At 42.2% G+C, this 22,350-nt stretch overlaps 4 protein-coding genes across 17 annotated transcripts in view; all 4 read right to left on the bottom strand.

Annotated features, from left to right (window-relative positions):
- The window catches only part of LOC306828998 (protocadherin gamma-A11-like), a gene marked incomplete at its 5' end in the record, with an annotated part of 180,141 nt that overhangs the window by 94,248 nt on the left and 63,543 nt on the right, over nt 1-22,350 (bottom strand). Inside the window, one exon of one of the 13 annotated variants that reach the window (XM_079351791.1) lies at nt 18,783-21,568. The exons of 11 other annotated variants lie outside the window; for them this stretch is intronic. In XM_079351791.1, coding sequence (XP_079207917.1) covers nt 18,783-21,182 — 2,400 coding nt within the window. Of the gene's footprint in view, nt 1-7,911; nt 11,505-18,782; nt 21,569-22,350 lie in introns of those variants that run through there. One more of the 13 variants, XM_079351799.1, reaches the window with a different exon arrangement.
- Nucleotides 74-14,686, bottom strand: LOC306829041 (protocadherin gamma-A10-like). The gene is made up of 3 exons (XM_079351860.1): nt 14,051-14,686; nt 5,542-6,680; nt 74-1,986 (listed from the first exon to the last, which is right to left on the bottom strand). The coding sequence occupies exons 1-3, from the start codon at nt 14,202-14,204 to the stop codon at nt 880-882; spliced, it is 2,400 nt and encodes a 799-aa protein (XP_079207986.1). The 5' UTR covers nt 14,205-14,686; the 3' UTR covers nt 74-879.
- The window catches only part of LOC306829013 (protocadherin gamma-A11-like), a 36,134-nt gene continuing 25,453 nt past the window's right edge, over nt 11,670-22,350 (bottom strand). For both annotated transcript variants that reach the window (XM_079351829.1, XM_079351830.1), the window contains exon 2: nt 11,670-11,825. In XM_079351829.1, the coding sequence (XP_079207955.1) occupies nt 11,805-11,825 (21 nt within the window). In that variant the 3' untranslated portion in view covers nt 11,670-11,804. The remainder of the gene's footprint in view (nt 11,826-22,350) is intronic.
- LOC306829022 (protocadherin beta-16-like) lies at nt 14,694-18,656 on the bottom strand. The gene has a single exon (XM_079351840.1). It carries the CDS (start codon nt 17,488-17,490, stop codon nt 15,076-15,078), a length of 2,415 nt encoding a protein of 804 aa, XP_079207966.1. The 5' UTR covers nt 17,491-18,656; the 3' UTR covers nt 14,694-15,075.

The raw sequence follows: 22,350 nt of genomic DNA, 5'->3' as shown, positions 1-22,350 counted from the left end.
AACTCTTGCTGATAACATGTCAAACGTTTAAAGACAATGATTTGAGATTTAGTGGTATTATGACGATTAAACCTTTGAATGACGTAAATGTTCTGTTACACTATGTGGGTATTTTTGCAGTAGTTTTTGAAAAAAGATGTGTACGGAAAGAATAATCATATACGAATATTTGAGTCTTCAAAATTATCACAAAATGATCAGATGAGTTACAAAACCAAGAAAATCCACTGTTGTTGTACTATGATAAGAAAAACATAGCAGAATGGTTAACAGTAACTAGAGGTGAAAGAAGCTAATAAAGCAACTGTCTCTCTCCAAGGTCCTGGAAAATGCATACTGCTGAACAGAATCACTGCACAAGTCCTCTGAACAAACTCCTAATGATGTCCGAAAATATAGCAACATTTAAGAGATTGATGTCCCTAAAAAATATTACCCGAAACGAAGACAAATTGAAATTCAATATTCTATTAAATACTCGTCAGGTTCTACACAAGTGACCAGCGTGCAACAGAGAGTCAGAGGTTGAGTGTTGCATGTAATACAGGAAAACCAGCTGAGCGTCAACACAGAATTAAAAGTTACAAAGTGAAAACGACAGTTAAACTTCTACGTCTGTAATAAGTTACGTCACAAGATAACAGATTAGTCTTAAATATTTAATGTGATGTATATCAGGATTGTTAAGTTAAGCAATGAGGTCTGAATAAAACGAACCCAGACATGAAACCAATAGGTCACTGTTCAAATAGTATTATTGAAGAGAGGTTTAAAGGAAACAATGTAGTGATGATCGAATCTTGATATGATGTATCCATTCATTCAAACTAGGTGTTAGAGACTGGAATTGTGTAAAAGGAAATGGTGCATAAAAACGTCTTATATCAGTCTAACCTCTAGAGGAGAGTCTGGTTCATCCAGGATGTTCTTCTCACTCTGTATCCTCTGCATGGTTCCTGTAGAACTGGGGTCCATTATCAGCACGTTCTGACTACCAGCTCTGCCGAACTTACAGTCACTCTTCCTGGAGTCAGTCGTCCTGCACACCTCGTAATTGTACACGTGCTGGAGAGTCCCTGTGCCCAAAGTGTCTGAGTAACGTGGTGGATAATATGGAATCACAGGGAGGTTGGAGTGATACAGGATGCGAGACTGTCTCCATCTGTAGATTTTCACTGATATAATCACCACCACACACGTGATGAAGAGGAAGGACACTACAGCCAAAGCCAGCACTAAGTAAAAAGTCAGGTTGTCATTGTACTCCTTGTCCTGTGTAAAGTCAGTGAACTCAGACAGCACTTCAGGGAAGCTGTCCGCCACCACCACGTTCACAATGACAGTAGCTGAACGAGACGGCTGTCCGTTGTCCTCCACTATAACAGTCAGTCTTTGTTTCACAGCATCTTTATCACTCACTTGGCGGATAGTTCTGATTTCTCCATTCTGTGAGCCCACTTCAAACAGCGCCCTGTCTGTGGCTTTCTGCAGTTTATACGACAGCCAGGCATTCTGTCCAGAGTCCACATCAACAGCCACCACTTTAGTCACCAGATAGCCCACATCAGCTGCACGAGGCACCATCTCAGCCATCACTGATCCACCAGTCTGGACTGGGTACAGGACCTGTGGGGGGTTGTCGTTTTGGTCCTGGATCATTATTTTCACTGTCACGTTGCTGCTGAGTGGAGGAGAGCCTCCATCCTGAGCTTTGACGAGGAACTTGAAGTCTTTGATCTGCTCATAGTCAAAAGAGCGCACTGCATGGATGACTCCACTATCAGCACTGACGGACACATATGAGGAGACTGGCACTCCGTTAACAGAGGAGTCCTCCAGGATGTAAGAAACACGGGCATTCTGGTTCCAGTCAGCGTCTCTGGCTTTCACTGTGAATATAGAGAGGCCTGGTGTGTTGTTTTCTACAATGTAGGCCTCATATGAGCTCCTCTCAAAGACAGGCGCGTTGTCATTCACATCAGAGATCTGTAAGGTGAGAGTGACGCTGCTGGAGAGGGAGGGCACTCCCTCGTCAGAACACGTTACTGTGATGTTATATTGAGAAGCGACCTCTCTGTCTAAATCACTGTCTGTTACTAAACTATAAAAAAATTGTGTTGATGTTTTTAAAGCGAACGGTAAATCTTCATTGATAAAACATTGCACTTTTCCGTTTTCTCCTGAGTCCTTGTCCTCGATGTTAATCATTGTAACCACTGTATTAAGTTTGGCATCCTCTGAAATAACAGTTGACTTCGACATGATATTAATTTCAGGCTTGTTGTCATTGACATCTTGAACATCAACAATTAACTTACAGGAGTCTGTGAGCCCTCCGTCATCACTTGCACGTATATTTATTTGAAAACTTGTCGACCTTTCGAAGTCAATATTTCCAATTAAAGTGACTGCACCAATTTCTTTATCAATTTCAAAAAGCATTTTAATGTCATCAAATTTATTTGTCATAGAATACGTTATTTTAGAGTGTGAGCCTTGATCTGCATCTGAGGCTGTAACGGTGGCTACAACGGTGCCTTTAGGGGAATTTTCAGTAACTGTAGCTTTGTATGTTTGCTGTGTAAAAACGGGGGCATTATCATTAGCGTCTAAAACTGTGATGACAATAAGCATTGTTCCTGACATCTGTGGCTCTCCTCCATCTACAGCAGTTAAAACGAGAGATATCTGCTCCTGTTTCTCCCTGTCCAAAGGCTTTTGTAACACCATCTCTACGTTTTTATTACCGTCAGCGTTATTGTGCAATTTAAGAGCAAAATTATCAGTCGGTTTTAACTCGTAGCTTTTAAGATCGTTGATCCCAACATCGAGATCTTCAGCTCGTTCTAGTACAAATTTAGCCCCGATCACGGCTGACTCGCTTATTTTAAATTTCATCTCACTTTCTTCAAAGGTTGGTTCATTATCGTTGATATCTGTGATCTGGACAGTTACACTGTAAAATTCCATAGGATTCTCTAAAATAATCTGGAAATGTAAAGCACACGGCGTCGTCTGTCTGCACAGCGCCTCTCTGTCGATTCTCTGTTTAACAAGGAGGACTCCTCTCTCTCTATTCAGCTCCATGTATTCGTCGCTGTCTCTGGTATAAATCCGAGCTTTACCTGACGCCAGACGTTTCGTTTCCAAACCCAAATCTTGTGCAATGTTACCGACTAAAGATCCTTTGGCCATCTCCTCCGGAATAGTGTAGCTCACTTGCCCAAATACAGAGCCAAGGGAAAGAAAAGAGATAAACAACAGCACCAGTCCTTCCATTGTTCTATCCGCTGTTTTCCTAACGGCTTTCCACAGATAGGCAATATAATTCGTAATGTGAATTCCAATTCAGTGTCAAAAACGCAACTGAGTAATGCAATCCTTTCATGGAATATGGGTGTCTCGTATCATCGTTTTTGTAAGAAGAGATTCTACAGATCCCGAATGTCTGCACTGTCCTGTCGTGTTCGCTCTAATATTGTAACGTCACATGGGAGGACCTGCTACAACCCACCCTCAACTGTGCACATTCTGGTCAACAGCGGCCCTAAGAGTCCGTAATACAAAACTACAGCGAGGAAACATCAGTTAATTTCTCCAGCATAGTCACTGCAAGAAAATGTAAATCAACTATAAATACGTGAACATGAAGACACAAATCATTGTCAAGATATAGAAGAGAATATACATTACAAAATATTGTCCTAATTTAACGTAATTAAAAAACAATGTGGGAAAAGTACATTGATAATGAATTTAAAAGAAATAACATCAGGACAGAGAGGATGAGGCTAAGTCTAAAAATGTCGCTGGCCGAGGTGCTGAATTGAGACCTGTCTGTACAGCTTTTCAAACATTTCATATCACCTATTGCAAAATAATAAATTATGATGCCAATAATGTGTATACAAAAAATGCCTTGAAAATTCAGTAAACAAATACTGTTTGTGCTCAACCCACAGGAATATAAATATTTTTTTTAAAAAGTAACACCAAAATATATTGTTTGGTTTCAATCACATACCGACTTGATGTCTCACTCCAGAGCTTTATTACTGACTCAAAAGAAGTTAGGCCAATTCAAGCCCAACTTAGGACTCATTACAAAGAGAACTACAAGGTACACTGGGAAAAAAATAAAAAATAATATAAAATAAAATTACCTTAGATTAAAATCCATAACTATTGTTTGACAAACTTCACAACACCAACTTAGATTCCGCTGACTCCAAATTTCAAGTTGACGTGATCAGAAATGCAAAAAAGCTAAATAAATGTACGAAGGAAATTTAAAAAAACAGTCAATATTTGATTTTAAAGTGTCTAAGGGATGCAATCCTGGGTGCAGAAAAAGACTGGGTAGGACAACATTTAGAAGTATAAACATACGCTTTACATGAGAAAGTAAAACAAACCATACACGAAAAAAGGTAACATTCTTTTACCGACCTCTAATGGGGAATCTGGTTCATCCAGAATGCTCTTCTCACTCTGTATCCTCTGCATGGTTCCTGTAGAACTGGGGTCCATTATCAGCACGTTCTGACTACCAGCTCGGCCGAACTTACAATCACTCTTCCTGGAGTCAGTCGTCCTGCACACCTCGTAATTGTACACGTGCTGGAGAGTCCCTGTGCCCAAAGTGTCTGAGTAACGTGGTGGATAATATGGAATCACAGGGAGGTTGGAGTGATACAGGATGCGGGACTGTCTCCATCTGTAGATTTTTACTGATATAATAACCACCACACACGTGATGAAGAGGAAGGACACCACAGCCAAAGCCAGCACTAAGTAAAAAGTCAGGTTGTCATTGTACTCCTTGTCCTGTGTAAAGTCAGTGAACTCAGACAGCACTTCAGGGAAGCTGTCCGCCACCACCACGTTAACAATGACTGTAGCTGAACGAGACGGCTGTCCGTTGTCCTCCACTATAACAGTCAGTCTTTGTTTCACAGCATCTTTATCACTCACTTGGCGGATAGTTCTGATTTCTCCATTTTGTGAGCCCACTTCAAACAGCGCCCTGTCTGTGGCTTTCTGCAGTTTATACGACAGCCAGGCATTCTGTCCAGAGTCCACATCAACAGCCACCACTTTAGTCACCAGATAGCCCACATCTGCTGCACGAGGCACCATCTCAGCCACCACTGATCCACCAGTTTGGACTGGGTACAGGACCTGAGGGGGGTTGTCGTTCTTGTCCTGGATCACTATTCTTATTGTAGCCACTGAGCTCAAAGGAGGGGATCCAGCATCACGAGCAGTGACGTTGAATTCAAACCACTTGATTTGCTCAAAATCAAACGACCTCACTGCATGAATGACACCACTTTCTGAATTTACTGACACCAGTGAAGACACAGCGACCCCATTAATCTCCTTCTCCTCCAGTAGGTAAGAAACACGAGCGTTTTGACCCCAGTCTGCATCACTAGCACTGAGAGTGAAAACAGAAACTCCGGGAGGGTTGTTCTCTGGTACAGTCTTACTATATTCTGATTGATCAAACTTAGGTGGGCTGTCGTTCACGTCAGAAACTTTGACATTGATCGTCTTACTGCTCGACAGTGGCGGAGAGCCTTTGTCAGAGACGGTGATCGTGATATTATACTCAGGAACACTTTCCCTGTCTAAGAAGTCTTCAGTTACAATCGTGTAATATCCTGTTAATGAAGACTCCATTTTGAATGGGAGGTCAGAGTTAATGGAGCACTTGACGACACCGTTTCCGTCAGAGTCTTCGTCATCAACGTTAACAACAGCGAGAGTTGTACCTGGGGGAGAGTCCTCGGAGATCGAGTTAGAAAAAGACATCAGTTGTATTGTAGGCGCGTTGTCGTTCTCGTCAATGATCTGAATAATAACTTTGCACGTGTCTGTATATCCCCCGTGGTCACTGGCCTGAACGTTTAATTGATATGTTTGAGATTTTTCAAAATCCACTTTACCTGCTACTTTAATCTCTCCAGATTTTACATTTACCTCAAAAAGCCGTTTTGCTTCTCTGGCAACATGAGCTATGGAGTAAGTTACCTCTCCATTTACACCCTTATCTGCGTCATTCGCACTGACAGTGGTCACCACTGTTCCTACAGGAGAGTTCTCTCTGACATCTGCTTTATAAACAGGCTGACTACACACTGGCGCATTATCATTAGCATCCAGCACAGTGATATAAATACGCACCGTCCCTGACCTGTGAGGCTCTCCTCCATCTGAAGCAAGCAGCACGAGTGAGTGAGTCTCCTCTTTCTCTCGGTCCAACGGGTTTTGCAAAACCATTTCGATGTATCTCCCTCCATCAGGCTGGTTCTGCACTTCCAATTTAAAATGATCAGATGGTTTAAGTGTGTATTTTTGAATGTCGTTGATACCAACATCGGGGTCGTCTGCGCTCTCTAGTGAAAAACGAGTCCCTGATGCAACACTCTCCACAATTTTCAAGCTGATCTCATCCTTTGGAAAGGACGGGCTGTTGTCGTTTATATCAACTACCTCCACTGTTACCCGATAAAGCTGGATTGGATTTTCTAAAATCAACTCGAAGCTGAAGCTACAGGGCGTCGTCTTTCCGCACAGTTCTTCTCGGTCGATTCGCTCTTTTATAACAAGTGTGCCTTTGTCCCGGTTTAAATCAACGTACTGTCGGCTTCCTTTCATAATAATACGTGCTCTTCCTGATATGAGCCTCGCCACATCCAGACCTAAGTCTCGAGCAATGTTTCCAACAAAAGAACCTTCTGTCTGCTCCTCCGGTACCGAGTATCGAGCCTGTCCACTTACTGAGCTTAGCGTGAAAAGACAAAGAGTGACAACCAGTGTTTGCCATGGGCCTCTGAGAGCGGTGATCCCAATAAAAAACATCATAATCCAGACGTAAAGGCGAAGCAATTCTTTCCAAAGAAAACTGGTGCATCAGAGTCCAACAACTGAAGATTTTAGTGTATTTTCATCTAGAGATTCCACCGTAAATGCTGCTATTTAAACCACCTCGGACGATACCTTCTTCTCACCGAGCAGAAAAACACAGAAATGAGCACAAGAGGTGGACCGCAGCTCTGCTCATTGAGAAACGGAGTCAGTGATGTATCAACAGCGGCGCTCAGAGCCCATCCAAGGTAATGTAGGTGGTGAAAATACTAATACAAACCCATTCTGTGACCTACAATAACAGTTCATCTTCTACTATTTTAAAACGTAAAACACGTTTAATGATGGGATGGTATACAATGGATATACTCTTGTCCATCGGTGAAGTGATGTGCCACAACAGCATTTATTATTGGGGAAAAAACGGAATCGAGCAAGTCCACAACTGTTGTAGTTGACTACATTGACGAGGATCTACAGTTCACACTATAACACTGACACAAATAAAATGTTAATCGTAGAGAGCAGGTCTAATGCAAAAAGAGGACCAAAAGAGGGAAAATAAAAAGTTCTAAAATACACCCACTAATGAGTCAAACAAAAAAATTACTAATATATGCTTATGGATATATATACTTGTAGAAGGTATTTAGATTCTGAACATTTTGGAAAAGTAACTCATAATTCATTTCAATTTAAAAATAACTATTATTATTATTATTGCAGTGTTGAGGGATATGTATACTTTTAGGAGAAGCAAGCAACAGCCATCTAGTACTTAATATCATATGTAGCATAATATGACGTCTCTTATGAAGTAATATAGGCCTTTGAAAGACAAAATAACCATTCAATTCAACAAGAATCGTTTACAAACTCTCAAATGAATCCTTCGGCCGTTTCAGCACCACGGACAGTTCAACCAGGACGGTGGTATAGATGTAAGCGTGCATCTTCATCGAACTACACGAGACATGTAAAGAAAGGAATGTATGTAGAAAGTGAAAGGGAACATGAATAATTTAACATTTCACTCACCAATGTTGACATTTGAGAACAGTGGCCCGTTAGTTGTTTGTCCACCTGAGGTGTTTCAGTCCCGGCATCATCCACACTGACTAAACTTTGACTCATCGGCTGCACATATTTCATGTCACTCTTTCTGGAGTCAGTCGTCCTGCACACCTCGTAATTGTACACGTGCTGGAGAGTCCCTGTGCCCAAAGTGTCTGAGTAACGTGGTGGATAATATGGAATCACAGGGAGGTTGGAGTGATACAGGATGCGAGACTGTCTCCATCTGTAGATTTTCACTGATATAATAACCACCACACACGTGATGAAGAGGAAGGACACCACAGCCAAAGCCAGCACTAAGTAAAAAGTCAGGTTGTCATTGTACTCCTTGTCCTGTGTAAAGTCAGTGAACTCAGACAGCACTTCAGGGAAGCTGTCCGCCACCACCACGTTAACAATGACTGTAGCTGAACGAGACGGCTGTCCGTTGTCCTCCACTATAACAGTCAGTCTTTGTTTCACAGCATCTTTATCATTCACTTGGCGGAAAGTTCTGATTTCTCCATTTTGTGAGCCCACTTCAAACAGCGCCCTGTCTGTGGCTTTCTGCAGTTTATACGACAGCCAGGCATTCTGTCCAGAGTCCACATCAACAGCCACCACTTTAGTCACCAGATAGCCCACATCTGCTGCACGAGGCACCATCTCAGCCACCACTGATCCACCAGTCTGGACTGGGTACAGGACCTGAGGGGGGTTGTCGTTCTGGTCCTGGATCACTATCTTCACTGTCACGTTGCTGCTGAGTGGAGGAGAGCCTCCATCCTGAGCTTTGACGAGGAAGTGGAAGTCTTTGATCTGCTCGTAGTCAAAAGAGCGCACTGCATGGATGACTCCACTATCAGCACTGACGGACACATATGAGGAGACTGGCACTCCGTTAACAGAGGTGTCCTCCAGGATGTAAGACACACGGGCATTCTGGTTCCAGTCAGCGTCTCTGGCTTTCACTGTGAATATAGAGAGGCCTGGTGTGTTGTTTTCTACAATGTAGGCCTCATATGAGCTCCTCTCAAAGACAGGCGCGTTGTCATTCACATCAGAGATCTGTAAGGTGAGAGTGACGCTGCTGGAGAGGGAGGGCACTCCCTCATCAGAACACGTCACTGTGATGTTATACTGAGAAGCGACCTCTCTGTCTAAATCCCTGTCTGTTACTAAACTATAGAAATTATTTGAAGACGTTTTTAAAATGAAAGGTATATTTTCGTTAATAAAACATGTCACAATGCCATTTTGCCCCGAATCTTTGTCCCCGATGTTAATCATTGTAACGACTGTATTTAGTTTGGCATCCTCTGAAATAACAGTTGACTTCGACATAATATTAATCTCCGGCTCGTTGTCATTTACGTCTTGAACATCGACAATTAATTTACACGAGTCTGTGAGTCCGCCTTCGTCACTGGCAAGTAAGTTGATTTGGAAAAATCTGAACCTCTCGAAGTCAATATTTCCAATTAAAGTTACTTCGCCATTCTCCCGACTCACCTCAAACATGTTCCTAACATTGTCTAAGGTATTTGTAATAGAATACGTTATTTTTCCATTTGAACCCTGATCTGCATCTGAGGCTGTAACAGTGGCTACAACGGTGCCTTTAGGGGAATTTTCAGTAACTGTAGCTTTGTATGTTTGCTGTGTAAAAACAGGGGCATTATCATTAGCGTCTAAAACTGTGATGACAATAAGCATTGTTCCTGACATCTGCGGCTCTCCTCCATCTATAGCCGTCAAAATCAGAGATATCTGCTCCTGTTTCTCCCTGTCCAGAGGCTTCTGTAGCACCATCTCTACGTGTTTATTGCCGTCAGCGTTATTGTGCAATTTAAGAGCAAAATTATCAGTCGGTTTTAACTCGTAGTTTTGTAGATCATTAATCCCAACATCGAGATCCACAGCTCTTTCGAGCACAAATTTAGCTCCGATCACGGCTGACTCGCTTATTTTAAATTTCATCTGACTTTTTTCAAATGTTGGTGCATTATCGTTTATATCTGTGATTTGGACATTTACACTGTAAAATTCCATTGGATTCTCTAAAATAATCTGAAAATCTAAAGCGCAGAGCGTCGTCTCGGTGCACAACACCTCTCTGTCTATTCTCTCTTTGACGAGGAGGACTCCTCTTTCTCTGTTCAGCTCGATGTATTCGTTGCTGTTCCTCGTATAGATCTTCGCTTTGCCCGCAACTAGACGTTTAATTTCCAAACCTAAATCCTGCGCTATGTTTCCCACTAAAGAGTTTTTTGACATTTCCTCTGGAATAGAGTAGCTGACTTGAGCGAAAACTGAGTCGATTGATAGGAACGAGATAAACAACAATACTTGCCAATTCATTGTTCTTTCGGATTTCTCCCTCAGTGAGGCTCCACAATCCGTTTGTAATCCAAACACAAAATACACCCCAGATTCAAAGTACAAATCTCACATGAACAGCTCCCAAAGTCAGTCGTTGTTAAAATGCTTTACAAGATGAAATGTATCCTATATCTTTGAAAGAAATCCAGTATCCAGTCTTGCAAGCCCTTTCACCGTCGACTTCTCTCTGTATAGTGTCGACGTTAGAAGGGAGGTGCTGCTGCAAACCTCCTCTCTTCCGCAGACAATCTGGTCAACAGCGGCCCTAAGAGTCCACACAATAAAACTACAGAAGACTAACTAAAATGTAGCCCAGATGAAGATAATTCAAACAATCTCAAATGGCGTTAAGATACATCTTCTCAAGTAATATCTTGGACTTTTCATGTTTGCAACGAAAATACGATGTTGAAATATATCCATTTACTGCTAAATTACAATGAATAAAGAGCACATGTAAACAATCGGAGAAAAGGTGGTTGTGTGATGTTTTAAGTGTACAGGACTCGGTGGATATGAATTCCAAATGAACGACTGAAAGGGGACAATAACACGGAAAATCATTTCCTTCAGTATGATGTTTATGTTAAAATAATAGAGAGAACCAAATAAAAACCATATGTCTAACAGTTATAACGATAGTGAATAAAAAAAAAGTAGCAACATATGGCGTTACTATTTATGTCAATGTCCGAAGTAATTAAATCGGACGAATTAAAAAAAGATTAGACTGCATCACCTTTTTGTATAAGAAAAGGAGATATATCTGGAAAAAAAGTTCTATGAATAGCAATCCATCTGCGTTTTCTATTATCAACTACTACAACTTATGACCATGACAACTCCTTCTTCAAGTATCTCTACAACAACCATTGCTATTACTACTGCTATGCTTGTTACAATTACCAGAATAACAACACGTTAACCCATTACTATTGGAAAAAAAAAATCACCCTGTGTTGTAAAAAGGAGGTTGAGGCTACATTACATTTACAGGTAATTTGGGCTTAAGATCACGTGACCTATACCCAAATGACTTACCACTATAAAATGTATATCACTTTAAAATGACCAACAGCGTCCTTCACTGTACAAAGCAGGGACATCATGAACACAGACAGATGAGAATGACGATGCATTTTTTCCCCAAGATCCTTTAAAATTATAAAAGCAGAATTTTACAATAAAACTACAATAATGTATGTTTCAAAAACGTGAACATCAATTTATGTAGTGTAATTGAAATATTATGGCCAAATTATTTTTTATGAGTTGGTATAAATTCCCATTAGAAAGAATAATAACAATGACGACACAACTAAATGCTAACTTAATAAACGGACAACGTCAAGCATATGAAACAGTATGCTATAGCGACATTTAACCGCTAGATAGAGGAACTGTCCAGGAGTTATGGTGCTGAAGTGCCACCGACTATTATGTGAGCGACAAGACGACCCCTGTAAATTCCCCAACACTCTAATAGATGGAGATCAATATGTCGAATGTCTCACCTCTAGAGGAGAGTCTGGTTCATCCAGAATGCTCTTCTCACTCTGTATCCTCTGCATGGTCCCTGTAGAACTGGGGTCCATTATCAGCACGTTCTGACTACCAGCTCTGCCGAACTTACAGTCACTCTTTCTGGAGTCAGTCGTCCTGCACACCTCGTAATTGTACACGTGCTGGAGAGTCCCTGTGCCCAAAGTGTCTGAGTAACGTGGTGGATAATATGGAATCACAGGGAGGTTGGAGTGATACAGGATGCGAGACTGTCTCCATCTGTAGATTTTCACTGATATAATAACCACCACACACGTGATGAAGAGGAAGGACACTACAGCCAAAGCCAGCACCAAGTAAAAAGTCAGGTTGTCATTGTACTCCTTGTCCTGTGTAAAGTCAGTGAACTCAGACAGCACTTCGGGGAAGCTGTCCGCCACCACCACGTTAACAATGACTGTAGCTGAACGAGACGGCTGTCCGTTGTCCTCCACTATAACAGTCAGTCTTTGTTTCACAGCATCTTTATCACTCACTTGGCGGATAGTTCTGATTTCTCCATTCTGTAAGCCCACTTCAAACAGCGCCCTGTCTGTGGCTTTCTGCAGTTTATACGACAGCCAGGCATTCTGTCCAGAGTCCACATCAACAGCCACCACTTTAGTCACCAGATAGCCCACATCTGCTACACGAGGCACCATCTCAGCCACCACTGATCCACCAGTCTGGACTGGGTACAGGACCTGAGGGGGGTTGTCGTTCTGGTCCTGGATCACTATCTTCACTGTCACGTTGCTGCTGAGTGGAGGAGAGCCTCCATCCTGAGCTTTGACGCGAAACTGGAAGTCCTTGATCTGCTCGTAGTCAAAAGAGCGCACTGCATGGATGACTCCACTATCAGCACTGACGGACACATATGAGGAGACTGGCACTCCGTTAACAGAGGAGTCCTCCAGGATGTAAGACACACGGGCATTCTGGTTCCAGTCTGCGTCTCTGGCTTTCACTGTGAATATAGAGAGACCTGGTGTGTTGTTTTCTACAATGTAGGCCTCATATGAGCTCCTCTCAAAGACAGGCGCGTTGTCATTCACATCAGAGATCTGTAAGGTGAGAGTGACGCTGCTGGAGAGGGAGGGCACTCCCTCATCAGAACACGTCACTGTGATGTTATACTGAGAAGCGACCTCTCTGTCTAAATCACTGTCTGTTACAACGCTAAAGAAATTATTCGTTGTTGATTTAATCGCAAAGGGAATATGTTCGTTTAAAACACACATAACTTTGCCGTTATCATTCGAGTCCGGATCTTGAATATTTAGCATAGTTACAACCGTCCCTGGTTTCATATTCTCAGATACTGTGTGGGAGTTGGACATAATGTTAATCGAGGGGGGGTTATCATTTGTGTCTGTCACATCCACGATTACTTTACACGCGTCAGATAATCCTCCTTGGTCTGACACCTGAACGTCCAGCTCATAAAGTCTCCTTTTCTCATAATCCATATTTCCTTTTAAGGTCAATAGACCACTGTCGGCATCGATATTGAAAAGAGAGGCTACTCCGGATTTTGACACCGTGTATGTTACTTTTCCGTTCATGCCTTTATCTTTATCTGTGGCCCTAACGGTGGTTATTACGGTGCCAACAGCAGCATTCTCTGCAACACTTGCTTTGTATTCAGGTTTTGAACAAATAGGTGGGTTATCATTTGTGTCTAAAACAGTGATGACAATCTGCATTGTCCCTGAGAGCTGTGGCTCACCACCATCTAGAGCGGTCAGAATTAATGATATATGCTCATGATTCTCTCTGTCTAATGGTTTCTGTAAAACCATCTCGACATGTTTAGTGCCATCACTTCTACTGTTGGTTTTCAGCGCAAAATTATCAGTTGGATTTAGGGCGTAGCTGCTTAAGCCGTTTACACCGACATCATCGTCTATGGCTTTCTCTAAGACGAATCGAGCTCCAGTAAGGGCCGATTCAGGGATTTCAAATTTCATTTCGCTCCTTTCAAATGTAGGTGGATTATCATTTATGTCTGTAATTTCAACTGTAACCGTATAAAACTCCATTGGGTTTTCCAGGATCATTTGAAAATGGAGCGCACACGGCATTGTTTCCCCACACAGCGCTTCTCTGTCTATTCTGTCTTTAATGAGGAGGACTCCTCTGTCTCGCCTCAACTCAATATATTCATCAGTGTTGCCAGTATAAATACGAGCTTTACCGGACCTCAGTCTATCCACAGCTAAACCCAAATCTTGGGCTATATTCCCTATCAGAGACCCCTTTTTCATTTCTTCAGGAACAGAATAGCTGACCTGCCCATGAACGACACCGAGATACAGCATGGAGAAAAACAACAGCACTTGTCGTCCCATCACTCCGGTCAACACGCCGTTGAAGAAAAACGAAATATCCACTGTTCCTCTGCCTTTAGGTTCCGATTTTGAGCTATGAATACAGAAATACGGTCCTCGAGGTGACACTTATCCTAAAATCTGGAACAAAGAAATCCCATTGTGCAGTCCTGGCCTGTGCTGTTCACGACGGTCTCAGCTCGTAACTCTGCCTCTCTGTATTTCACAATCTAATATGTTCAGCTATAGGGGAGGTACTGCTACAAACGCTTCCATAACAACTCGGTGGCCAACAGCGTCTCTCTCTGTTCAGTAGGCTGAACTACATGACAAAATATTGAGATAAGAATTTAGCTGGGAATTTAATGTGATACAACAAAATGCGTTCTTAAACATGATTGGCTGAATCAAAATATCACCTAATCTTCTCATTCCTATCTGTCAACATGACTGAAACAGCAAGACCTGTTACAGTATCATATTCTAATATAAACCGAAATATGTTATTTTATTTATTTATTTATTTTAAAGGTCCCTGTAAAAAAATAATACATACATCCACATGGATGGGTAAATACACCACTGCTGGAAAAGAGGAAAGGGGCCAGATGTAATGTACTGTATTTTACAATATCCTATAAGCACAATAAACTGCAGTTAAACCGGATCGCCAAGCCATTTTATACACAACAAACACACAGAAAAATCGTAATCCCAGAACATCTCACCACTTTCTTGAGCACACACAATTAGGAGAGAAGCAGTGAGAGAGTGTTTTGAGAGATTCCTGGTCAGACGCTATCCATGGTACTGAAAATGAAACTTCAACGACAGACGGCGACTGTCAATGAAACAACGGCCCAAAAGATAAAACATAAAGACACTACATTGTTCAACTGACCTCTAGAGGAGAGTCTGGTTCATCCAGGATGTTCTTCTCACTCGGTATCCTCGGCATGGTTCCTGTAGAACTGGGGTCCATTATCAGCACGTTCTGACTACCAGCTCTGCCGAACTTACAGTCACTCTTCCTGGAGTCAGTCGTCCTGCACACCTCGTAATTGTACACGTGCTGGAGAGTCCCTGTGCCCAAAGTGTCTGAGTAACGTGGTGGATAATATGGAATCACAGGGAGGTTGGAGTGATAAAGGATGCGAGACTGTCTCCATCTGTAGATTTTCACTGATATAATAACCACCACACACGTGATGAAGAGGAAGGACACCACAGCCAAAGCTAGCACCAAGTAAAAAGTCAGGTTGTCATTGTACTCCTTGTCCTGTGTAAAGTCAGTGAACTCAGACAGCACTTCAGGAAAGCTGTCCGCCACCACCACGTTAACAATGACTGTAGCTGAACGAGACGGCTGTCCGTTGTCCTCCACTATAACAGTCAGTCTTTGTTTCACAGCATCTTTATCATTCACTTGGCGGATAGTTCTGATTTCTCCATTCTGTGAGCCTACTTCAAACAGCGCCCTGTCTGTGGCTTTCTGCAGTTTATACGAGAGCCAGGCATTCTGTCCAGAGTCCACATCAACAGCCACCACTTTAGTCACCAGATAGCCCACATCTGCTGCACGAGGCACCATCTCAGCCACCACTGATCCACCAGTCTGGACTGGGTACAGGACCTGTGGGGGGTTGTCGTTCTGGTCCTGGATCACTATTTTCACTGTCACGTTGCTGCTGAATGGAGGAGAGCCTCCATCCTGAGCTTTGACACGGAACTGGAAGTTTTTGATCTGCTCGTAGTCAAAAGAGCGCACTGCATGGATGACTCCACTATCAGCACTGACGGACACAAATGAGGAGACTGGCACTCCGTTAACAGAGGAGTCATCCAGGATGTAAGAAACTCGGGCATTCTGGTTCCAGTCAGCGTCTCTGGCTTTCACTGTGAATATAGAGAGGCCTGGTGTGTTGTTTTCTACAATGTAGGCCTCATATGAGCTCCTCTCAAAGACAGGCGCGTTGTCATTCACATCAGAGATCTGTAAAGTGAGAGTGACGCTGCTGGAGAGGGAGGGCACTCCCTCATCAGAACACGTCACTGTGATGTTATACTGAGAGGCGACCTCTCTGTCTAAATCACTGTCTGTTACAAGGTTAAAGAAATTACTTGATGTTGGCTTTAATGTAAAAGGAATGTGTTCATTGATTGTACAATGAACTTTGCCATTATCTCCTGAGTCTGAGTCCTGAACATTGACCATAGTCACTACTGTTGCTGGTTTAGAGTCCTCGAGAATTACATTCGTTTGTGACATAATATTTATAACTGGCTTGTTGTCATTAATGTCTATTACTTCTACAGTTACCTTACATGAATCTGTAAGCCCTCCTTCATCACTGGCTTGCACATGTATTTGATAGTAACGTGCCCTTTCATAATCTACGTGACTTTTCGAGATCAAATCCCCGTTAATTTCATTAATCTCAAACATGTCCCTTACATCTGCCGCAGCATTAGATATCGAGTAAGATATTTTTGAATTAAAGCCTTTATCCGCATCTGAAGCACTGACTCTGGTTATTACGGTCCCTTTAGGTGAGTTTTCAGGTACTGCAGCTTTATAAATCGACTTAGTAAAAACTGGCGCGTTGTCATTAACGTCCAAAACTGTGACATGTATCTGTGCTGTACCAGACAGTTTTGGTTCTCCTCCATCTACTGCGGTCAACACTAAAAACATCTCCTCTTCTTTTTCTCTGTCGAGTGGTTTTTGTAAAACCATTTCAACTATCTTTTCTCCATCAGGCTGATCTTTCAATCTCAGTGCAAAATTGTCGGTTTTTGTCAGAAAGTAACTCTGTAGACTATTCAAGCCAACATCAGGATCGAGTGCCCTCTCTAACAAGAATTTGGCTCCGATTACGGCTGACTCGCTTATTTTGAATTTCATATCAGATTTTTCAAACATCGGTGTGTTGTCATTTATGTCTGTAATTTCGACAACAACAGTGTATAGTTCCATGGGATTTTCTAAAATTACTTGGAAATGCAAAGCACAGGGCGTCGTCTGTGCACAGAGCGCTTCTCTGTCTATTTTTTCTTTGACAAGAAGGACGCCACGTTCTCTGTTCAGCTCAATGTACTCTGCACTGTCTCCTGTAAAAATCCGAGCTTTGCCCGAGGTTAGTCTTTTTCTGTCCAAACCTAAATCCTGAGCGATGTTACCGATTAATGAACCTTTAGCCATTTCCTCGGGAATGGAATAACTGACCTGCCCGAGAACCGAAGTCAGAGAAATGATGGAGATAAACAACAGCACTTGCCACCTCATTGTTCTGTCCGGCATTTCCATGAAGCAGGAATCCCACTGCTGTCCCAATGTGAGAAGAAAAAAAATCCTTTATATTTCCTCAACATACACGACAAAATGAAGAATAATTGATAAACAGTTCAGTGTAGATGTCCGTGTTTGTAATGGCTGCTTTCTGCAATATTCGCTATGTGTGTCTGTATCCCTCTGGTATGAGAAAAGAAAGACGATGGGGGAGGAACAGTTGAAACCTGCCCCGCAGATATCACAGGCTAGTCAACAGCGGCCCTAGGAGTTCAATCCCATGTACTACACGATTGTATGCAGGGTAACAAGTATTGTAGCCCAACATTTGGAAGAGACACCAGACGTACAAAACACAACAACGCTGCGCAAATGCTGCGCCTTAGAGAAGACGGAAAGAGCTGCATTTCTCCAAAAATGTTCCACATTCGAAATCATTAAGTATTGTTTTCATCCTTCAAGGAGATCATGCAAAATCTTGACAAAAAAAGGCCCGACATTGTTCCTGGAGGGACTATGTGTTGTGCATATAAAAAGACAACCAGGGTCTTAACAGCTTAATTTGTGGGTGGATTATTGTTACCCGGTCTCGTCAATCTGCGTACAAATAACACATTACACTTTCAAATTACGTGTCCTGCAGACGCCAAATTGCAATTTTGCCTGCATATGATACGATTTGCAGCACGTCCCAGCTGGATAAGGTTAGGAAAAAGGATTGGGAGAGGGTAGAATAGTTGTCTTTGGCCCCTCCCAGACCCCTGTCCTATAGGCCTAACCAGCAGACTGACTTGCAACACATCCCGACTGGTGAAGGAATAGATTCTGGGATGGTTAACCCCTTGACTCCTGACGAAAGTTATCTACATTCTTGTACTGTCACGCTACTTCGCTGGTGACGTCATGACAGATAAAGCGTGCGCGTAGAAGTTAGTGGCAGGGATTGGCGTATCATATGCACGCAAAATTGCAATTTGGCGTTAACTGTAATGTCGTGTCATTTGTACGCAGACGAAGACTTAACTTGTCCGCAAAATTAAGTCATAATAATCAATTCGTAAACGGTTAAAGGTAAAACAAAACACTAGCAGTAAAACGTGTATCCTGCTTCGTCACAAATGAACTTTCTTATCATATGAATACAAGTTTACAAACAAGAAGAGGGGGGAAAGAAAAACGAAAAGTCTCTGCTGTACAAGCCCCTATTCAAAAATAAATATTAAATCCTCAAATCAGTAAGTCAAGTTTACGATTTTTTTTCTGAAGTGTTGCATTTTTTTTTTTTGATCAGAATAACTTAAATTGCTAACCTCGAGAGGAGAGTCTGGTTCATCCAGGATGTTCTTCTCACTCTGTATCCTCTGCATGGTTCCTGTAGAACTGGGGTCCATTATCAGCACGTTCTGACTACCAGCTCTGCCGAACTTACAGTCACTCTTTCTGGAGTCAGTCGTCCTGCACACCTCGTAATTGTACACGTGCTGGAGAGTCCCTGTGCCCAAAGTGTCTGAGTAACGTGGTGGATAATATGGAATCACAGGGAGGTTGGAGTGATACAGGATGCGGGACTGTCTCCATCTGTAGATTTTAACTGATATAATCACCACCACACACGTGATGAAGAGGAAGGACACTACAGCCAAAGCCAGCACCAAGTAAAAAGTCAGGTTGTCATTGTACTCCTTGTCCTGTGTAAAGTCAGTGAACTCAGACAGCACTTCAGGGAAGCTGTCCGCCACCACCACGTTAACAATGACTGTAGCTGAACGAGACGGCTGTCCGTTGTCCTCCACTATAACAGTCAGTCTTTGTTTCACAGCATCTTTATCACTCACTTGGCGGATAGTTCTGATTTCTCCATTCTGTAAGCCCACTTCAAACAGCGCCCTGTCTGTGGCTTTCTGCAGTTTATACGACAGCCAGGCATTCTGTCCAGAGTCCACATCAACAGCCACCACTTTAGTCACCAGATAGCCCACATCTGCTGCACGAGGCACCATCTCAGCCACCACTGATCCACCAGTCTGGACTGGGTACAGGACCTGTGGGGGGTTGTCGTTCTGGTCCTGGATCACTATCTTCACTGTCACGTTGCTGCTGAGTGGAGGAGAGCCTCCATCCTGAGCTTTGACGAGGAACCTGAAGTCTTTGATCTGCTCGTAGTCAAAAGAGCGCACTGCATGGATGACTCCACTATCAGCACTGACGGACACATATGAGGAGACTGGCACTCCTTTAACAGAGGAGTCCTCCAGGATGTAAGAAACACGGGCATTCTGGTTCCAGTCAGCGTCTCTGGCTTTCACTGTGAATATAGAGAGGCCTGGTGTGTTGTTTTCTACAATGTAGGCCTCATATGAGCTCCTCTCAAAGACAGGCGCGTTGTCATTCACATCAGAGATCTGTAAGGTGAGAGTGACGCTGCTGGAGAGGGAGGGCACTCCCTCATCAGAACACGTCACTGTGATGTTATACTCAGAGGCTACTTCTCTGTCTAAATCACTGTCTGTTGTTAAACTGAAAAAATTATTTGATGCAGATGAAATTGTGAATGGAATATTGTCGTTAATATAACATTTCACTTTTCCATTTTCCCCGAAGTCGGGATCCTGGATATTTATCATTGTAACAACAGTGCCAGGATTAATGTCCTCTTTTATTGCACTGGACTTAGACATGACATTGATAGCAGGTATGTTGTCATTTATGTCAGTTATTTCAACTATAATTTTGCATGAGTCAGTTAATCCTCCTTCATCAGAGGCCTGGACATGTATTTGGTATTGACGCTTTTTTTCAAAGTCAATGTTGCCAATAAGAGTAACTTCTCCAATCTCTTTGTTTATCTCAAACAATTCTGACACATTGTCCAGTAGATTCATTATAGCATAAGATATTTTACCATTGAGACCTTCGTCTAAGTCGGAAGCACTGACGATTACTACTTGTGTCCCTGGGGGCGAATTTTCTCTGATGGTGGATTTATAGATTTTTTGTGTAAAAACTGGAGCATTGTCATTATAATCGAGCACATTGATGTGAATCTGAACGGTCCCCGAGAGCTGCGGTTCGCCTCCGTCCACTGCAGTCAATATAAGCGACAGACGATCCTCTTTTTCTCGATCTAAAGGTTTTTGTAAAACCATTTCTACCATCTTACTTCCATCTGCTTGATTTTGCAGCCTTAAAGCAAAGTTATTGGTGGGCTTTAACATGTAACTTTGAAGGCCATTAACACCAACATCCAGGTCCATCGCTTGTTGTAACAAGAACACTGCACCTGTGATAGCTGATTCACTAATTCGGAATTTCATTTCCCCCCTTTTAAAAATCGGAGCGTTGTCGTTCATATCCATAACTTCGACAGTAATAGTATAAAATTCCATAGGATTCTCTAGGATGACCTGGAAATGCAAAGCACAAGGCACCGCCTGTGCGCAGATGGCCTCTCTGTCTATTCTCTCTTTGACGAGGAGGACTCCCTTTTCTTTATCCAACTCGATGTACTCTGCACTGTCTCCCGTATATATGCGAGCTTTTCCTGATCTCAGCCTTTTCACATCCAAACCCAAATCCTGCGCGATATCCCCAACGAAAGAGCCTTTTGGCATTTCTTCTGGGATGGAGTAGCTGACCTGCCCAACAACTGAATTGAAATAGAGAACCGAGATAAAGAGCAGCACTTGCCGTATCATTGTTCCCTCCGTCATGTTCCTGCAAAATGAAACGCGGAAAAAAATCAAGTAGAATGATGTTTTTTGTTTGCAGACGCAATCCTTTTATGTATCCAGGATGGATTTCATCACTAATAAATCCAGAAGTTACAATTTTAGATGAACAATATTCGTCAAAATAAACGTTTAGATCTCTGATCTCCGTATTATGTACTGCTCCTTCTGTTTTCCTCTCGAGCTTTAATATATAACGGGGGAGGTACTGCTGAATACTTCTCCTGAACTCACACTGACTGGCCGACAGCGGCCCTAAGAGTTCGATATGCTGAACTACAGAATACTGAGGAAAAAGGGAAATTATATTTTCTGTTTCTCTTTCCAAGTCACACGTGCAGACCTACATTTTACTACAAAAAGTATATTTAAAAAACATTATACGTATGTATGTTTTATGTATAGTTCAGTCTGAGTGAACAGTCAAAAAATAATGAAATAGAAAAGGAAAGTTTCCTTTACCTCTTCCTCTCCCAAACAGACAGAAAGGCACTCTATAACGAACAAACACACGAACTACAGGAACTTGTTCTGTACACAATGCCGTTCAAAAACTATAATATCACACTCCTTTCCAAGATTGTAAAATTGGAAATCAAAATACCCGAGTACATAACACGTACTGTATCACCCTGTGAGGTATCATTGACAAGTAAGCCCCGAAAAACATCATGTTGATGTATGCTGTTGAATCAGGTGCAACCAACTGCCAGGAAACTCCGCAGTTAAAACTGAGGATTCCTCTTACCATGTAAATTCAAATGTTTAATGTCTCAAATATTAACGAAGGCCACAAAGTATTCGGAATACTGCCCAATGCAGTTTGTACTGACACGACATCCATTCATAAAACGTTATTTTGAAATCTATAGACTAACAAAACTCAAAATATTCAATCAGAATCTAAAATAAACTATGAAAATAATCATTTCTAACTTCACCAGAAAACCGTGAATTGTCTATCAGGGAAACGTTCAAAGCTCTTGAAATAAGGCAACTGTGGCGCTGTCCGAGGTGCTGAACTAAAAAACAGGTTAAACACTAGAAGGATTTCCTGTAATAGAAAGCACAACGCTGTGAGATCTATTGAAATGAAAAGAAAATCTGCAATCTTACAGTGACATGAATCCAGGTGAGAAACAAAACAAAA

The sequence above is a fragment of the Symphodus melops genome, assembly GCF_947650265.1.
Source record: "Symphodus melops genome assembly, chromosome: 9".
Taxonomy (NCBI): Eukaryota; Metazoa; Chordata; class Actinopteri; order Labriformes; family Labridae; genus Symphodus; species Symphodus melops.
This window is presented reverse-complemented; position numbering and strand designations above follow the sequence as displayed.